Source organism: Eptatretus burgeri, unplaced genomic scaffold (assembly GCF_056783735.1).
Source record: "Eptatretus burgeri isolate ZD-2024b unplaced genomic scaffold, Ebu_testis_v1 Ebu_testis_scaffold_369, whole genome shotgun sequence".
NCBI lineage: Eukaryota > Metazoa > Chordata > Myxini > Myxiniformes > Myxinidae > Eptatretus > Eptatretus burgeri.
Window position 1 is genome coordinate 17501 of NW_028222318.1, and position 17500 is coordinate 35000.

The 17500-nt window shown below is 48.1% G+C and overlaps 1 protein-coding gene and 1 long non-coding RNA gene across 2 annotated transcripts in view; both read left to right on the forward strand.

Moving 5' to 3' along the window:
• LOC147007237 (uncharacterized) overlaps nucleotides 1–17500 on the forward strand; it is a 48708-nt gene that overhangs the window by 17255 nt on the left and 13953 nt on the right. The window lies entirely within an intron of this gene.
• The window catches only part of LOC147007238 (uncharacterized), a 16773-nt gene continuing 12000 nt past the window's right edge, over nucleotides 12728–17500 (forward strand). Inside the window, exon 1 of the mRNA XM_085867483.1 lies at nucleotides 12728–12734. Within this exon, the coding sequence (XP_085723609.1) occupies nucleotides 12728–12734 (7 nt within the window). The remainder of the gene's footprint in view (nucleotides 12735–17500) is intronic.

Sequence of the window (17500 nt, forward strand, 5' to 3'; positions counted from 1 at the left end):
ACTCTCACTCTTGCTCACACATTCACTCACTCACACACTCTCTCTCACACTCACTCTCACTCTCTCTCTCTCTCTCTCACACACTTACTCTTACTCTCTCTCTCTCTCACACACTTACTCTCACTCTCTCTCTCTCTCTCTCACACACTTACTCTCACACTCTCTCTCTCTCTCACACACACTTACTCTCACACTCTCTCTCTCTCTCACACACTTACTCTCACACTCTCTCTGACACTCTCACTCACTCACTCTCACTCTCTCTCACACACTTACTCTCACACTCTCTCTGACACTCTCACTCTCTCTCACACACTTACTCTCACACTCTCTCTGACACTCTCACTCTCTCTCACACACTTACTCTCACACTCTCTGACACTCTCACTCTCTCACACACACTCTCTCTCACACACACTCTCACTCACACACTCGCTCTCACTCTCACTCTCACTCACACACACTCCAACTCTCACTCTCACTCACACACACTCCAACTCTCACTCTCACTCTCTCACACACTCACTCTCACTCTCTCTCACACACACACTCTCACTCTTGCTCACACACTCACACTCTCACTCTCTCTCACACAGTCTCACTCTCACTCTCTCTCTCTCACACAGTCTCACTCTCACTCTCTCTCTCACACAGTCTCACTCTCACTCTCTCTCACACAGTCTCACTCTCACTCTCACTCACACTCTCACACTCTCACACTCTCACACTCTCACACTGTCTCTCTCTCTCTCTCTCTACCTCTCTCTCTACCTCTCTCTCTACCTTTCTCTCTACCTCTCTCTCTACCTCTCTACCTACCTCACTACCTCACTCTCTCCCACTCTACCTACCTCTCTACCTACCTCTCTACCTACCTCTCTACCTCTCTCTCTACCTCTCTACCTACCTCTCTACCTACCTCTCTACCTACCTCTCTACCTACCTCTCTACCTACCTCTCTACCTACCTCTCTACCCCTCTACCCCTCTACCCCTCTACCACCTCTCTCTCAAACTCACTCTCTCTCTCTCAAAATCTCTCTCTCTCTCAAAAAATCTCTCTCTCTCTCTCTCAAAAAATCTCTCTCTCTCTCTCTCAAAAAATCTCTCTCTCTCTCTCTCTCAAAAAATCTCTCTCTCTCTCTCTCTCAAAAAATCTCTCTCTCTCAAAAAATCTCTCTCTCTCTCTCTCTCAAAATCTCTCTCTCTCTCTCTCTCTCTCTCAAAAAATCTCTCTCTCTCTCTCTCTCTCTCAAAACTCTCTCTCTCTCTCTCTCAAAAAATCTCTCTCTCTCTCTCTCTCTCTCTCTCTCTCTCTCTCTCTCTCTCTCTCTCTCTCTCTCTCTCTCTCTCTCTCTCAAAAAAAAAATCTCTCTCTCTCTAAAAAAAATCTCTCTCTCTCTCTCTAAAAAAAATCTCTCTCTCTCTCTCTAAAAAAAATCTCTCTCTCTCTCAAAAAAAATCTCTCTCTCTCTCTCTCTAAAAAATCTCTCTCTCTCTCTCTCTAAAAAATCTCTCTCTCTCTCTCTCTCTCTCTCTCTCTCTCTCTCTCTCTCTCTCTCTCTCTCTCTCACAAACTCTCTCTCTCTCTCACAAACTCACTCTCTCTCTCTCTCACAAACTCACTCTCTCTCTCTCTCTCTCACAAACTCACTCTCTCTCTCTCTCACAAACTCACTCTCTCTCTCTCTCACAAACTCACTCTCTCTCTCTCTCACAAACTCACTCTCTCTCTCTCTCACAAACTCACTCTCTCTCTCTCTCACAAACTCACTCTCTCTCTCTCTCTCACAAACTCACTCTCTCTCTCTCTCACAAACTCACTCTCTCTCTCTCTCACAAACTCACTCTCTCTCTCTCTCACAAACTCACTCTCTCTCTCTCTCACAAACTCACTCTCTCTCTCTCTCACAAACTCACTCTCTCTCTCTCTCACAAACTCACTCTCTCTCTCTCTCACAAACTCACTCTCTCTCTCTCACAAACTCACTCTCTCTCTCTCACAAACTCACTCTCTCTCTCTCACAAACTCACTCTCTCTCTCTCACAAACTCACTCTCTCTCTCTCACAAACTCACTCTCTCTCTCTCACAAACTCACTCTCTCTCTCTCACAAACTCACTCTCTCTCTCTCTCACAAACTCACTCTCTCTCTCACAAACTCACTCTCTCTCTCTCACAAACTCACTCTCTCTCTCTCACAAACTCACACTCTCTCTCTCACAAACACACTCTCTCTCTCTCTCACAAACTCACTCTCTCTCTCTCACAAACTCACTCTCTCTCTCTCACAAACTCACTCTCTCTCTCTCACAAACTCACTCTCTCTCTCTCACAAACTCACTCTCCATCTCATTCTCTCTCACACCCTCACTCTCTCTCACATTCTCACACTCTCACTCCCACTCTCTCTCTCTCACACACTCACCCTCACTCACACACTCACTCTCTCTCACTTAAACACTCACTCTCACACTCTCTCAATCTATCTCACACACTCACTCTCTCTCACACACTCTCTCTCTCTCACACACTCACTCTCACTCTCACTCTCACTCACTCATTCACACACTCACTCGCTCTGACACTCTCACTCCCTCTCACACACTCACTCTCTCTCTCTCTCACACACACTCACACTCACACTCACTCATTCACACACTCTCACACACTCACTCTCACTCACTCACACACTCACTCTCCCTCTCTCTCTCTCTCACTCACACACACTCACTCACCCACTCACTCTCTCTCACTCTCTCTCACACACTCACTCTCACTCTCTCTCTCTCACACTCACTCTCACTCTCTCTCTCTCACACACTCACTCTCACTCTTGCTCACACACTCACTCTCACACACTCACTGTCACTCTCTCACACTCACTCTCACACTCTCACTTTCTCACTCTCTCTCTCTCTCACACACTTACTCTCACACTCTCTCTCACTCACACACACTCTCTCTCACACACTCTCTCCCTCACTCTCTCTCTCTCTCTCTCTCTCTCTCTCTCTCTCTCTCTCTCTCTCTCTCTCTCTCTCTCACACACTCACTCTCACTCACACATTCACCCTCACTCACACACTCTCTCAATCTATCTCACACACTCACTCTTTCTCACACACTCACTCTCTCTCACACTCTCACTCTCGAACTCACTCACACACACTCTCTCTCACACACTCACTCTCACTCACACACACACACACTCTCACTCTCTCTCCCTCTCACTCTCTCTCACACTGTCTCACTCTCACTCTCTCTCACACTGTCTCACTCTCACTCTCTGTCACACTGTCTCACTCTCACACACTCACTCTCACTCTCAAACACACTCACACTCTCTCTCTCACTCTCTCTCTCTCACATTCTCACTCTCACTCTCTCACACACTCACTCTCACTCTCTCTCTCACACACTCACTCTCACTTTCACACACTCACTCTCACTCTCTCTCACACACTCACTCTCACTCTCTCTCGCACACTCACCCTCACTCACACACTCACTCTCTCTCACTTACACACTCACTCTCACACTCTCTCAATCTATCTCACACACTCAATCACTCACCCTCACTCACACACTCACTCTCTCTCACTTAAACACTCACTCTCACACTCTCTCAATCTATCTCACACACTCAATCACTCACACACTCATTCTTTCTCACACACTCACTCTCTCACACACTCACACTCTCTCTCTCACTCACTCACACACTCTCTCACATACTTACTCTCACACTCTCTCACACACTCACTCTCACTGTCTCTCACACTCACTCTCACTCTCTCTCACACACTCTCTCACTCACACACTCACTCTCACTCTCTCACACTCTCACTCTCTCTCTCACACACTCACTCTCACTCTCACACACTCACTCTCTCTCACACACTCACTCTCTCTCACACACTCACTCTCTCTGACACTCTCACTCTCCCTCTCACACACTCACTCTCACTCAGACACTCACTCTCTCTCTCTCACACACTCACTCTCACTCTCTCTCTCACACACTCACTCTCACTCTCACACACTCACTCTCTCTCACACACTCACTCTCTCTGACACTCTCACTCTCTCTCACACGCTCACTCTCCCTCTCACACACTCACTCCCACTCTCTCTCTCTCACACACTCACCCTCACTCTCACTCTCTCTCACACACTCACTCTCTCAATCTATCTCACACACTCAATCACTCACCCTCACTCACACACTCACTCTCTCTCACTTAAACACTCACTCTCACACTCTCTCAATCTATCTCACACACTCACTCTCTCTCACACACTCTCTCTCTCTCACACACTCACTCTCACTCTCACTCTCACTCACTCATTCACACACTCACTCGCTCTGACACTCTCACTCCCTCTCACACACTCACTCTCTCTCTCTCTCACACACACTCACACTCACACACTCTCACTCATTCACACACTCTCACACACTCACTCTCACTCACTCACTCTCCCTCTCTCTCTCTCTCACTCACACACACTCACACACTCACTCTCACTCTCTCTCTCTCACACACTCACTCTCACTCTCTCTCTCTCTCACACACTCACCCTCACTCTCTCTCTCACACTCACTCTCACTCTCTCCCTCTCTCACACACTCACTCTCACTCTTGCTCACACACTCACTCTCACACACTCACTGTCACTCTCTCACACTCACTCTCACACTCTCACTTTCTCACTCTCTCTCTCTCACACACTTACTCTCACACTCTCTCTCACTCACACACACTCTCACTCACACACACTCTCCCTCACTCTCTCTCTCTCTCTCACACACTCACTCTCACTCACACATTCACCCTCACTCACACACACTCTCTCTCACACACTCACTCTCACTCACACACACACACACACTCTCACTCTCTCTCCCTCTCACTCTCTCTCACACTGTCTCACTCTCACTCTCTCTCACACTGTCTCACTCTCACTCTCTGTCACACTGTCTCACTCTCACACACTCACTCTCACTCTCAAACACACTCACACTCACTCTCACTCACACACACACTCTCACTCTCTCACTCTCTCTCTCACATTCTCACTCTCACTCTCTCACACACTCACTCTCACTCTCTCTCTCTCTCACACATTCACCCTCACACTCTCACTCTCTAACTCACTCACACACTCTCTCACACACTCACTCTCACTCTCTCTCTCACACACTCACTCTCACTTTCACACACTCACTCTCACTCTCTCTCACACACTCACCCTCACTCTCTTTCACTTACACACTCACTCTCACACTCTCTCAATCTATCTCACACACTCAATCACTCACCCTCACTCACACACTCACTCTCTCTCACTTAAACACTCACTCTCACACTCTCTCAATCTATCTCACACACTCAATCACTCACACACTCATTCTTTCTCACACACTCACTCTCTCACACACTCACACTCTCTCACTCACTCACACACTCTCTCACATACTTACTCTCACACTCTCTCACACACTCACTCTCACTGTCTCTCACACTCACTCTCACTCTCTCTCACACACTCTCTCACTCACACACTCACTCTCACTCTCTCTCACACTCTGACTCTCTCTCTCACACACTCACTCTCACTCTCACACACTCACTCTCACTCTCACACACTCACTCTCTCTGACACTCTCACTCTCCCTCTCACACACTCACTCTCACACACTCACTCTCTCTGACACTCTCACTCTCCCTCTCACACACTCACTCTCACTCAGACACTCACTCTCTCTCTCTCACACACTCACTCTCACTCTCTCACACTCTCACTCTCTCTCTCACACACTCACTCTCACTCTCACACACTCACTCTCTCTCACACACTCACTCTCTCTGACACTCTCACTCTCTCTCACACGCTCACTCTCCCTCTCACACACTCACTCTCACTCAGACACTCACTCTCTCTCTCTCACACATTCACCCTCACTCACCCACTCACTCTCACACTCTCTCAATCTATCTCACACACTCACTCTCTCTCTCACACACTCACTCTCACTCTCTCTCTCACACACTCACTCTCACTCTCTCTCTCACACACTCACTCTCACTCTCTCACACACTCACTCTCACTCTTGCTCACACACTCACTCATTCACACACTCACTCTCTCTCTCTCACACTCACTCTCACACTCTCACTTTCTCACTCTCTCTCTCTCTCTCACACTCTCTCTCACTCACACACACACTCACTCTCTCACACACTCACTCTCTCACACACTCACTCTCACTCTCTCTCACACACTCGCTGTCACTCTCACACTCACAAACTCACTCTCACTTCCACACTCATTCTCACACTCACTCACACTCTCTCACACACTCACTCTCACTTTCTCCCACACACTCACTCTCACTTTCTCCCACACACTCACTCTCACACACTCACTCTCACTCTCTCACACACTCACTCTCTCACTCACTCACACACTCACAAACTCACCCTCTCTCACTTACCCACTCACTCACACTCTCTCTCAATCTCTCACACACTCTCAATCACTCACTCACTCTCACTCTCTCTGACACTCTCACACACTCATTCTCACTCTCTCTAACACACTCACTCTCACTCTTGCTCACACACTCACTCATTCACACACTCACTCTCACTCTCTCTCTCTCTCTCACACACTCACTCCCTCTCTCACACACTTACTCTCTCACTCTCTCACACTGTCTCACTCTCTCTCTCTCTCTCTCTCTCTCTCTCTCTCTCTCTCTCTCTCTCTCTCTCTCTCTCTCTCTCTCTCTCTCTCTCACAAACTCACTCTCCCTCTCGTTCTCTCTCACACCCTCACTCTCTCTCACACTCTCACCCTTGCTCTCTCTCTCACACACTCACTCTCACTCTCACTCATTCTCACTCCCTCTCTCACACTCACTCTCACTCACACTCACTCTCACTCACACACTCATTCTTTCTCACACACTCACTCTCACTCTCTCTCACACACTCACTCTCACTCTCACTCTCACTCACACACTCACCCTCACTCTCACACTCACTCTCACACTCTCTCAATCTATCACACACTCAATCACTCACACACTCACTCTCTCACTCACTCACACACTCTCTCACACACTCACTCTCTCTCACACACTCACTCTCACTCTCTCTCTCACACACTCACTCTCACTCTCTCTCTCTCTCTCACACACTCACTCTCACTCTCTCTCTCTCTCTCACACACTCACTCTCACTCTCTCTCTCTCTCTCACACACTCACTCTCACTCACACATTCACCCTCACTCACACACTCTCTCAATCTATCTCACACACTCACTCTTTCTCACACACTCACTCTCTCTCACACTCTCACTCTCGAACTCACTCACACACACTCTCTCTCACACACTCACTCTCACTCACACACACACACACTCTCACTCTCTCTCCCTCTCACTCTCTCTCACACTGTCTCACTCTCACTCTCTCTCACACTGTCTCACTCTCACTCTCTGTCACACTGTCTCACTCTCACACACTCACTCTCACTCTCAAACACACTCACACTCTCTCTCTCACTCTCTCTCTCTCACATTCTCACTCTCACTCTCTCACACACTCACTCTCACTCTCTCTCTCTCTCTCTCTCTCACACATTCACCCTCACACTCTCACTCTCTAACTCACTCACACACTCTCTCACACACTCACTCTCACTCTCTCTCTCACACACTCACTCTCACTTTCACACACTCACTCTCACTCTCTCTCACACACTCACTCTCACTCTCTCTCGCACACTCACCCTCACTCACACACTCACTCTCTCTCACTTACACACTCACTCTCACACTCTCTCAATCTATCTCACACACTCAATCACTCACCCTCACTCACACACTCACTCTCTCTCACTTAAACACTCACTCTCACACTCTCTCAATCTATCTCACACACTCAATCACTCACACACTCATTCTTTCTCACACACTCACTCTCTCACACACTCACACTCTCTCTCTCACTCACTCACACACTCTCTCACATACTTACTCTCACACTCTCTCACACACTCACTCTCACTGTCTCTCACACTCACTCTCACTCTCTCTCACACACTCTCTCACTCACTCACACTCACTCACTCTCTCACACTCTCACTCTCTCTCTCACACTCACTCTCACTCTCTCACACTCACTCTCTCTCACACACTCACACACTCACGCTCTCACAGACTCACTCTCTCTCTGACACTCTCACTCTCCCTCTCACACACTCACTCTCACTCAGACACTCACTCTCTCTCTCTCACACACTCACTCTCACTCTCTCTCTCACACACTCACTCTCACTCTCACACACTCACTCTCTCTCACACACTCACTCTCTCTGACACTCTCACTCTCTCTCACACGCTCACTCTCCCTCTCACACACTCACTCCCACTCTCTCTCTCTCACACACTCACCCTCACTCTCACTCTCTCTCACACACTCACTCTCTCAATCTATCTCACACACTCAATCACTCACCCTCTCTCACACACTCACTCTCTCTCACTTAAACTCTCACTGTCACACTCTCTCAATCTATCTCACACACTCACTCTCTCTCACACTCTCTCTCTCCACGCATCCACACTCACTCTCACTCTCTCACTCACTCATTCACACACTCACTCGCTCTGGACACTCACTCACTCCTCACACACTCTCACTCATTCACTCTCTCTCTCTCACTCACACTCACTCACTCTCTCTCTCTCTCACTCATTCACACTCACACACTCACTCTCTCTCACTCACTCTCCCTCCTCTCTCTCTCTCACTCACACACACTCACACACTACACTCACTCTCTCTCTCTCACTCACTCACTCTCTCTCTCTCTCTCTACACACTCAATCTCACTCTCTTGCTCACACACTCACTCTCACTCTCTCTCTACACTCTCTCTCACTCTCTCACACACTCACTCTCACTCTCATTCTCACACACTCACTGTCACTCTCTCACACATTCTACTCACACTCTCACTCTCTCACTCTCTCTCACACACTTGCTACCTCACTCTCACTCACACACACTCTCACTCACACACACTCTCCCTCACTCTCTCTCTCTCCACACTCACTCACTCACACATCTCACCCCCTCACTCACACACACTCTCTCTCACACACTCACTCCTTACTCTCACACACACACACACTCTCACTCTCTCCCTCTCACTACTCTCTCACACTGTCTCACTCTCACTCTCTCTCACACTGTCTCACTCTCACTCTCTGCTCACACTGTCTCACTCTCACACACTCACTCTCACTCTCAAACACACTCACACTCCTCTCACTCACTTACACACTCTCACTCTCTCACTCCCCCACTCTCTCTCACATTCTCACTCCTCACTCTCTCAACACACTGTCTCACTCTCTCTCTCTCTCACACACACACTCACCTCACTCTCACTCTCTAACTCACTCCACACACTCTTCCTCACACACTCACTCTCACTCTCTCTCACACACTCACTCTCACTTTCACACACTCACTCTCACTCTCTCTCACACACTCACCCTCACTTCCACACACCTCACTCTCTTTCATCTTACACACTCACTCTCACACTCTCTCCAATCTATCTCCACACACTCAATCACTCACCCTCACTCACTCACACACTCACTCTCTCTCACTTAAACACTCACTCTCACACTCTCTCAATCTATCTCACACACTCCAATCACTCACACACTCATTCTTCTCTCACACACTCACTCTCACTCTCTCACACACTCACACTCTCTCACTCACTCACACACTCTCTCACATACTTACTCTCACACTCTCTCACACACTCACTCTCACTGTCTCTCACACTCACTCTCCACTCTCTCTCTACACTCTCTCACTCACACATTCACTCTCACTCTCTCTCACACTTTGACTCTCTCTCTCACACACTCACTCTCACTCTCCTCTCACACACTCACTCTCACTCTCACACCACTCACTCACTCTGACACTCTCACTCTCCCTCTCACACACTCACTCTCACACACTCACTCTCTCTGACACTCACTCTCCTCTCTCACACTCACTCACTCAGACACTCACTCTCTCTCTCTCACACACTCACTCACTCTTTCTCACACTCTCTCACTCTCTCTCACACACTCACTCTCACTCACTCACTCACTCTCTCACACACTCACTCTCTGACACTCACTCACTCTCTCCTCACTCTCTCTCACACACTCACTCTCTCTCCACACACTCTCACTCTCTCTCACACGCTCACTCTCCCACACGCTCATTCTCCCTCTCACACTCACTCAGACTCTCACTCAGACACTCACTCTCTCTCTCTCACACATTCACCCTCACTCCACCCACTCACTCACTCTCTCTCTCTCTATCTCACACACTCTCTCTTTCTCTCACATCACACACTCTCTCTTTCTCACACACTCACTCTCTCTCTCTCTCTCACACACTCTCACTCTCACTCACACTCTCACACACTCACTCTCACTCTCTCTCACACATATCTCACTCTCACTCTCTCACACACGACTACTCTTGCTCTATCACACTCACTCTCACTCTTGCATCACACACTCACTCATTCATTACTCTCTACTCTCTCTCTCTCACACTCCACTCTCACACTCTCACTTTCCTCACTCTCTCTCTCTCTACACTCTCACACTCTCTCTCACTCACACACACACTCACTCTCTCACACACTCACTCTCTCACACACTCACTCTCACTCTCTCTCACACACTACGCTGTCACTCTCACACTCACAAACTCACTCTCACTCACACTCCATTCTCACACTCACCTCACACTCTCTCACACACTCACTCTCACTTCTCTTCCCACACACTCACTCTCACTTTCTCCCACACACACTCACTCTCACACACTCACTCTCACTCTCTCACACACTCACTCTCTCACTCACTCACACACTCACAAACTCACCCTCTCCCTCACTTACCCACCTCACTCACACTCTCTCCCCAATCTCTCACACACTCTCAATCACTCATCTCACTCTCACTCTCTCTGACACTCTCACACACTCATTCTCACTCTCTCTTAACACACTCACTCTCACTGCTTGCTCACACACTCACTCATATCCACACACTCACTCTCACTCCCTCTCTCTCTCTCACACACTCACTCCCTCTCTCACACACTTACTCTCTCCCCTCTCTCACTCTCTCTCTCTCTCTCTCTCTCTCTCTCTCTCTCTCTCTCTCTCTCTCTCTCTCTCTCTCTCTCTCTCTCTCTCTCTCTCTCTCTCTCTCTCTCTCTACAAACTCACTCTCCCCTCTCGCTCTCTCCCTCACACCCTCACTCTCCCTCTCTCACACTCACCCTTGCTCTCTCTCTCACACACTCACTCTCACTCTCACTCATTCTCCTCACTCCCTCTCTCATCACTCACTCTCACTCACACTCACTCTCACTCCACACACTCATCTCTTTCTCACACACTCACTCTCACTTCCTCTCTCACACACACTCACTCTCACAGTCTCACTCTCACTCTCACAGACTCACCCTCACTCTCACACTCACTCACACTCTCCTCTCCAATCTATCACACACACTCAATCACTCCACACACTCATCTCCTCTCACTCACTCACACACTCCTGCCACACACTCACTCTCTCTCACACACTCACTCTCACTCTCTCTCTCACACACTCATCTCACTCTCTCTCTCTCTCCACACACTCACTCTCACTCTCTCTCTCTCTCTCACACCCACTCACTCTCACTCTCTCTCTCTCACACACTCACTCTCACTCTCTCTCACACACTCACTCTCACTCTCTCTCACACACTCTCTCTCTGACCCCCAACTCTCAATCACTCTCTCACACACTCACTCTCACTCTCTCTCACACACTCACTCTCACTCTTGCTCACACACTCACTCTCACTCTTGCTCACACACACTCACTCTTACTCTTGCTCACACACTCACTCATTCACACACTCACTCTCACTCTCTCTCTCTCACACTCACTTTCACTCACTCTCTCTCTCTCTCCACACACTCACTCCCTCTCTCACACACTTACTCCTCACACTCTCTCTCACTCACACTCACTCTCACTCTCTCTCTCTCACACACTCACTCACTCATCTCACTCACTCACTCTCACTCTCACTCTCTTACTCACACACTCACACTCTCTCTCTCACTCTCTCTCACTCACACACTCACTCTCTCACACACTCACTCTCACTCTCTCTCTCACACACTCACTCTCACTCTCTCTCTCTCACACACTCACTCTCACTCTCTCACACACTCACTCACTCTCTCTCTGTCACACTCACTCACTCACACTCTCAATCTATCTCACACTCTCTCACTCACTCACACACTCTCTCCTCTGCCACATACTTACTCCTACACTCTCACTCTCTCTCACACACTCACTCTCACTCTCTCTCACACACTCACTCTCACTCTCTCTCACACACTCACTCTCACTCACTCTCACTCCTCTCACACTCACTCTCACACTCACTCTCTCTCTCTGAAAAAGTAGGTAAGTAATAATGGCGATAATGAATGATAATAGTAAATGAAATGAAGTAGTAAATGGCGATATGAAAAAAAATGAGTAATGAAAGTAAAGTAATAGTAATGATAATGATAATGATGATAATGAAATGAGTAATGAGTAATGAGTGGTAAGGTGAAAAAATGATATTATTGATAGTGATGATGATAGTATTAATGAAAAATGAGTAATGAGTAATGAAAAGATAATGAGTATTAATGAAAATGAGTAGATAATAGTAGATAATGTGTCGTAAGTAAATGTCGATATCGCGTAAATATCGTCATCGCGGTCATCTCATCGCGCATCTCGTTCAATATCGCGTAAATAAATATCGCATCGCGCGAAATAAATGTCATCATCATCGTGGTAATAAATATCATCATTATGATATATAAAAATAAATGTCATCTCGCTGATAAATATCGCGCATCGATAAATGTGTCGATAAATGTAAATGTCATCGTGTCGATAATAAAATAAATGTCGTGTCATCGTCGCGTAAATAAATGGGTAGTAATGGTATTAATGAAATGGTAAATGAAGTAATGAATATTAATGAAATGAGTAATGAAATGATAGATGATGTCAATGAAAAATAGATGATAAATGGATGGAAATGATAATGAAATGAAATGATAGGCGGATAATGAAAATCGATGTCAAATAAACGATGTCATCATCATCGCGCATCGCGCATCGCGCGTCGCGTCGTAAATAAATAATAAAATAAATGTGGAAATAATGTCGTAAATAAATGTCGTGATAATGGTAATGAAAATGAAATAAATGTCGAAAATAAATGTAAATGTCGCCACTCCTCTCACTCTCTCTCACACACACTCACCGTCACACTCTCTCACACACTTACTCCCTCACACTCTCCCTCACTCTCACACTCTCTCACACTCCCTCACTCTCTCACTCTCTCTCCTGCACTCACTCACTCTCTCTCACTCACTCTCACTGTCCTTCACACACTCCTCTCTCTCTCTCACGCTGTCACTCTCTTACACTGTCACTCTCTCCTCGCTCTCTCACACACTCTCCTCACTCACACTACACTCTAACTCTCTCTCTCACATACTCACTCTCTCTGACACTCTACACACACACACACACACACACACACACACACACACTCACTCACACACTCACCCGCTCACTCACTCACCCACTCACGAACTCACCCTCTCTCACTTACCCACTCACTCACACTCTCTCTCCAATCTCTCACACACTCTCAATCACTCACTCACTCTCACTCTCTCTGACACTCACACCTCACTCTCCCTCTCATTCTCTCTCACACCCTCACTCTCTCTCACACTCTCACTTTCTCTCACCTCGCTCTCTCTCACCCACACTCTCACTCCACACACTCTCACACACACTCACTCTCTCTCACACACTCACTCACTCACTCTCTCTCTCACCACACTCACTTACTCTCTCTCACACTCCCTCCTCACTCTCTCTCACACACTTACTCTCACACTCTCACTCTCACACACTCACTCTCACTGTCTCACTCTCACTCTCTCCCCCTGTCTCACTCCTCCTCTCACACTCACTCTCACACACACTCACACACTCCTCACTCACTCTCTCTCACACTCCTCTCTCTCTCTCACACACTCTCACTCACACACTCACTCTCACTCACTCACACACTCACCCTCTCCTTACCCACTCACTCACACTCTCTCTCAATCTCACATAAACTCACTCTCTCACTCTCTCACTCTCACTCACACACACTCTCACTCTCACTCTCTCTCACACACTCACTCTCTCTCACTCACACTCTCACTCGCTCTGACACTCTCACTCTCACACACTCACTCTCTCTCTCACACACTCACTCTCCCTCTCATTCTCTCACACCCTCACTCTCTCTCACACTCTCACCTCTCACACTCGCTCTCTCTCACACACACTCTCACTCACACACACTCTCACACACACTCACTCTCTCTCTCTCACACACTCACTCACTCACTCTCTCTCACACACTCACTTACTCTCTCTCTCACACACTCTCTCTGCTCACCTCTCAATCACACTCACTCTCACTCTCTCTGCACTCTCTCACTCCTCTCACACACTCTCTCTCTCACACTGTCTCTCTCACACTCACTCTCTCCACACCTGTCTCCTCACTCACACTCACTCTCACACTCACTCTCACTATCTCTCACTCTCACTCACTCACACACTCACACACTCACACTCACTCTCTCACACACTCACACTTTCTTACACACTCACTCACTCTCTCTCACACACTCACTCACTCTCACACACACTCTCTCTCACTCTCTCACACACTCACTCTCACCTCTCTCACACACTCACTCACTCTCTCTCACACACTCACCCTCACCCTCACTCACACACTCACCGTCACACTCTCACACACTTACTCACACTCTCCCTCACTCTCTCACTCTCTCTCTCTCACACTTACTCTCACACTCTCTCACACTCTCCCTCACTCTCTCACTCTCTCTCACACACTCACTCCCACTCTCTCACACTCACTCTCACTGTCCCTCACACACTCACTCTCACTCTCTCTCACGCTGTCACTCTCTTACACTGTCACTCTCTCACTCGCTCTCTCACACACTCTCCCTCACTCACACACACTCTAACTCTCTCTCACACACTCATCCTCACACACTCTCACTCTCTCTCACATACTCACTCTCTCTGACACTCTTACACACACACACACACACACTCACTCACACACTCACTCTCTCACTCACTCACCCACTCACAAACTCACCCTCTCTCACTTACCCACTCACTCACACTCTCTCTCAATCTCTCACACACTCTCAATCACTCACTCACTCTCACTCTCTCTGACACTCACACACTCACTCTCACTCTCACTCTCTCTCACACACTCACTCTCTCTCACACACTCACTCGCTCTGACACTCTCACTCCCTCTCACACACTCACTCTCTCTCTCTCTCTCTCTCACTCACACACTCACTCTCCCTCTCATTCTCTCTCACACCCTCACTCTCTCTCACACTCTCACTTTCTCTCACACTCGCTCTCTCTCACACACACTCTCACTCACACACACTCTCACACACACTCACTCTCTCTCTCTCACACACTCACTCACTCACTCTCTCTCACACACTCACTTACTCTCTCTCACACACTCCCTCACTCACTCACTCTCTCTCACACACTTACTCTCACACTCTCACTCTCACACACTCACTCTCACTGTCTCACTCTCACTCTCTCACACTGTCTCACTCTCACTCTCTCACACTCACTCTCACACACTCATTCTCACTCTCTCTCACACACTCATTCTCACTCTCTCTCACACACTCATTCATTCACACACTCACTCTCACTCTCTCTCTCTCACACTCACTTTCTCACTCTCTCTCTCACACACTCACTCCCTCTCTCACACACTTACTCTCACACTCTCTCTCACTCACACTCACTCTCACACTCTCTCTCTCTCTCTCTCTCTCTCTCACACACTCACTCTCACTATCTCTCACTCTCACTCACTCACACACTCACTCTCTCTCACTCTCTCACTCACACACTCACTCTCTCACACACTCACTCTCACTCTCTCTCTCACACACTCACTCTCACTCTCTCTCTCTCACACACACACACTCTCACACACTCACTCTCTCTCTCACACTCACTCTCACTCTCTCTCTCTCACACACTCACTCTCACTCTCTCTCACACACTCACTCACTCTCTCACACACTCACACACTCATTCTTTCTCACACACTCACTCACTCACACACTCTCTCACATACTTACTCTCACTGTCTCTCACACTCACTCTCTCACACACTCACTCTCACTCTCTCACACACTCACTCTCACTCTCTCTCACACACTCACTCTCACTCACTCACTCTCTCACACTCACTCTCACACACTCTCTCTCTCTCTCACACACTTACTCACACTCTCTCTCACTCACACACACTCTCACACACACTCACTCTCCTCACTCTCTCTCACACACTCACTCTCACTCTCTCTCTCTCACACACTCACTCTCACTCTCTCACTCTCACTCTCACACTCTCAGACTCACACACACTCACACACTCACTCTCTCTCACTCTCTCTCTCACACACTCACTCTCACTCTCTCTCTCTCTCACACACTCACTCTCTCTCACACACTCACTCTCACTCTCACTCTCACTCTCACTCTCACACACTCACTCTCACTCTCTCTCTCTCACACACTCACTCACTCTCTCAATCTATCTCACACACTCATTCTTTCTCACACACTCACACACTCTCTCACTCACTCACACACTCTCTCACATACTTACTCTCACACTCTCTCACACACTCACTCTCACTGTCTCTCACACTCACTCTCACTCTCTCTCACACACTCACTCTCACTCTCTCTCACACACTCACTCTCACTCTCTCTCACACACTCACTCTCACTCACACTCACTCCCACACACTCTCACACACACTCACTCTCCCTCACTCTCTCTCTCACACACTCACTCTCACTCTCTCACTCTCACTCACACACACTCTCACACACTCACTCTCTCTCACTCTCTCTCTCACACACTCACTCTCACTCTCACTCTCACACACTCACTCTCACTCTCACACACACACTCACTCTCTCTCACACACTCACTCTCACTCTCTCTCTCTCACACACTCACTCTCACTCTCACACAGTCACTCTCACTCTCACACACACACTCTCACTCTCTCTCACACACTCACTCTCACTCTCACTCTCACACACTCACTCTCACTCTCACACACTCACTCTCACTCTCACACACACTCTCACTCTCTCTCACACACACACTCTCACTCTCTCACACACTCA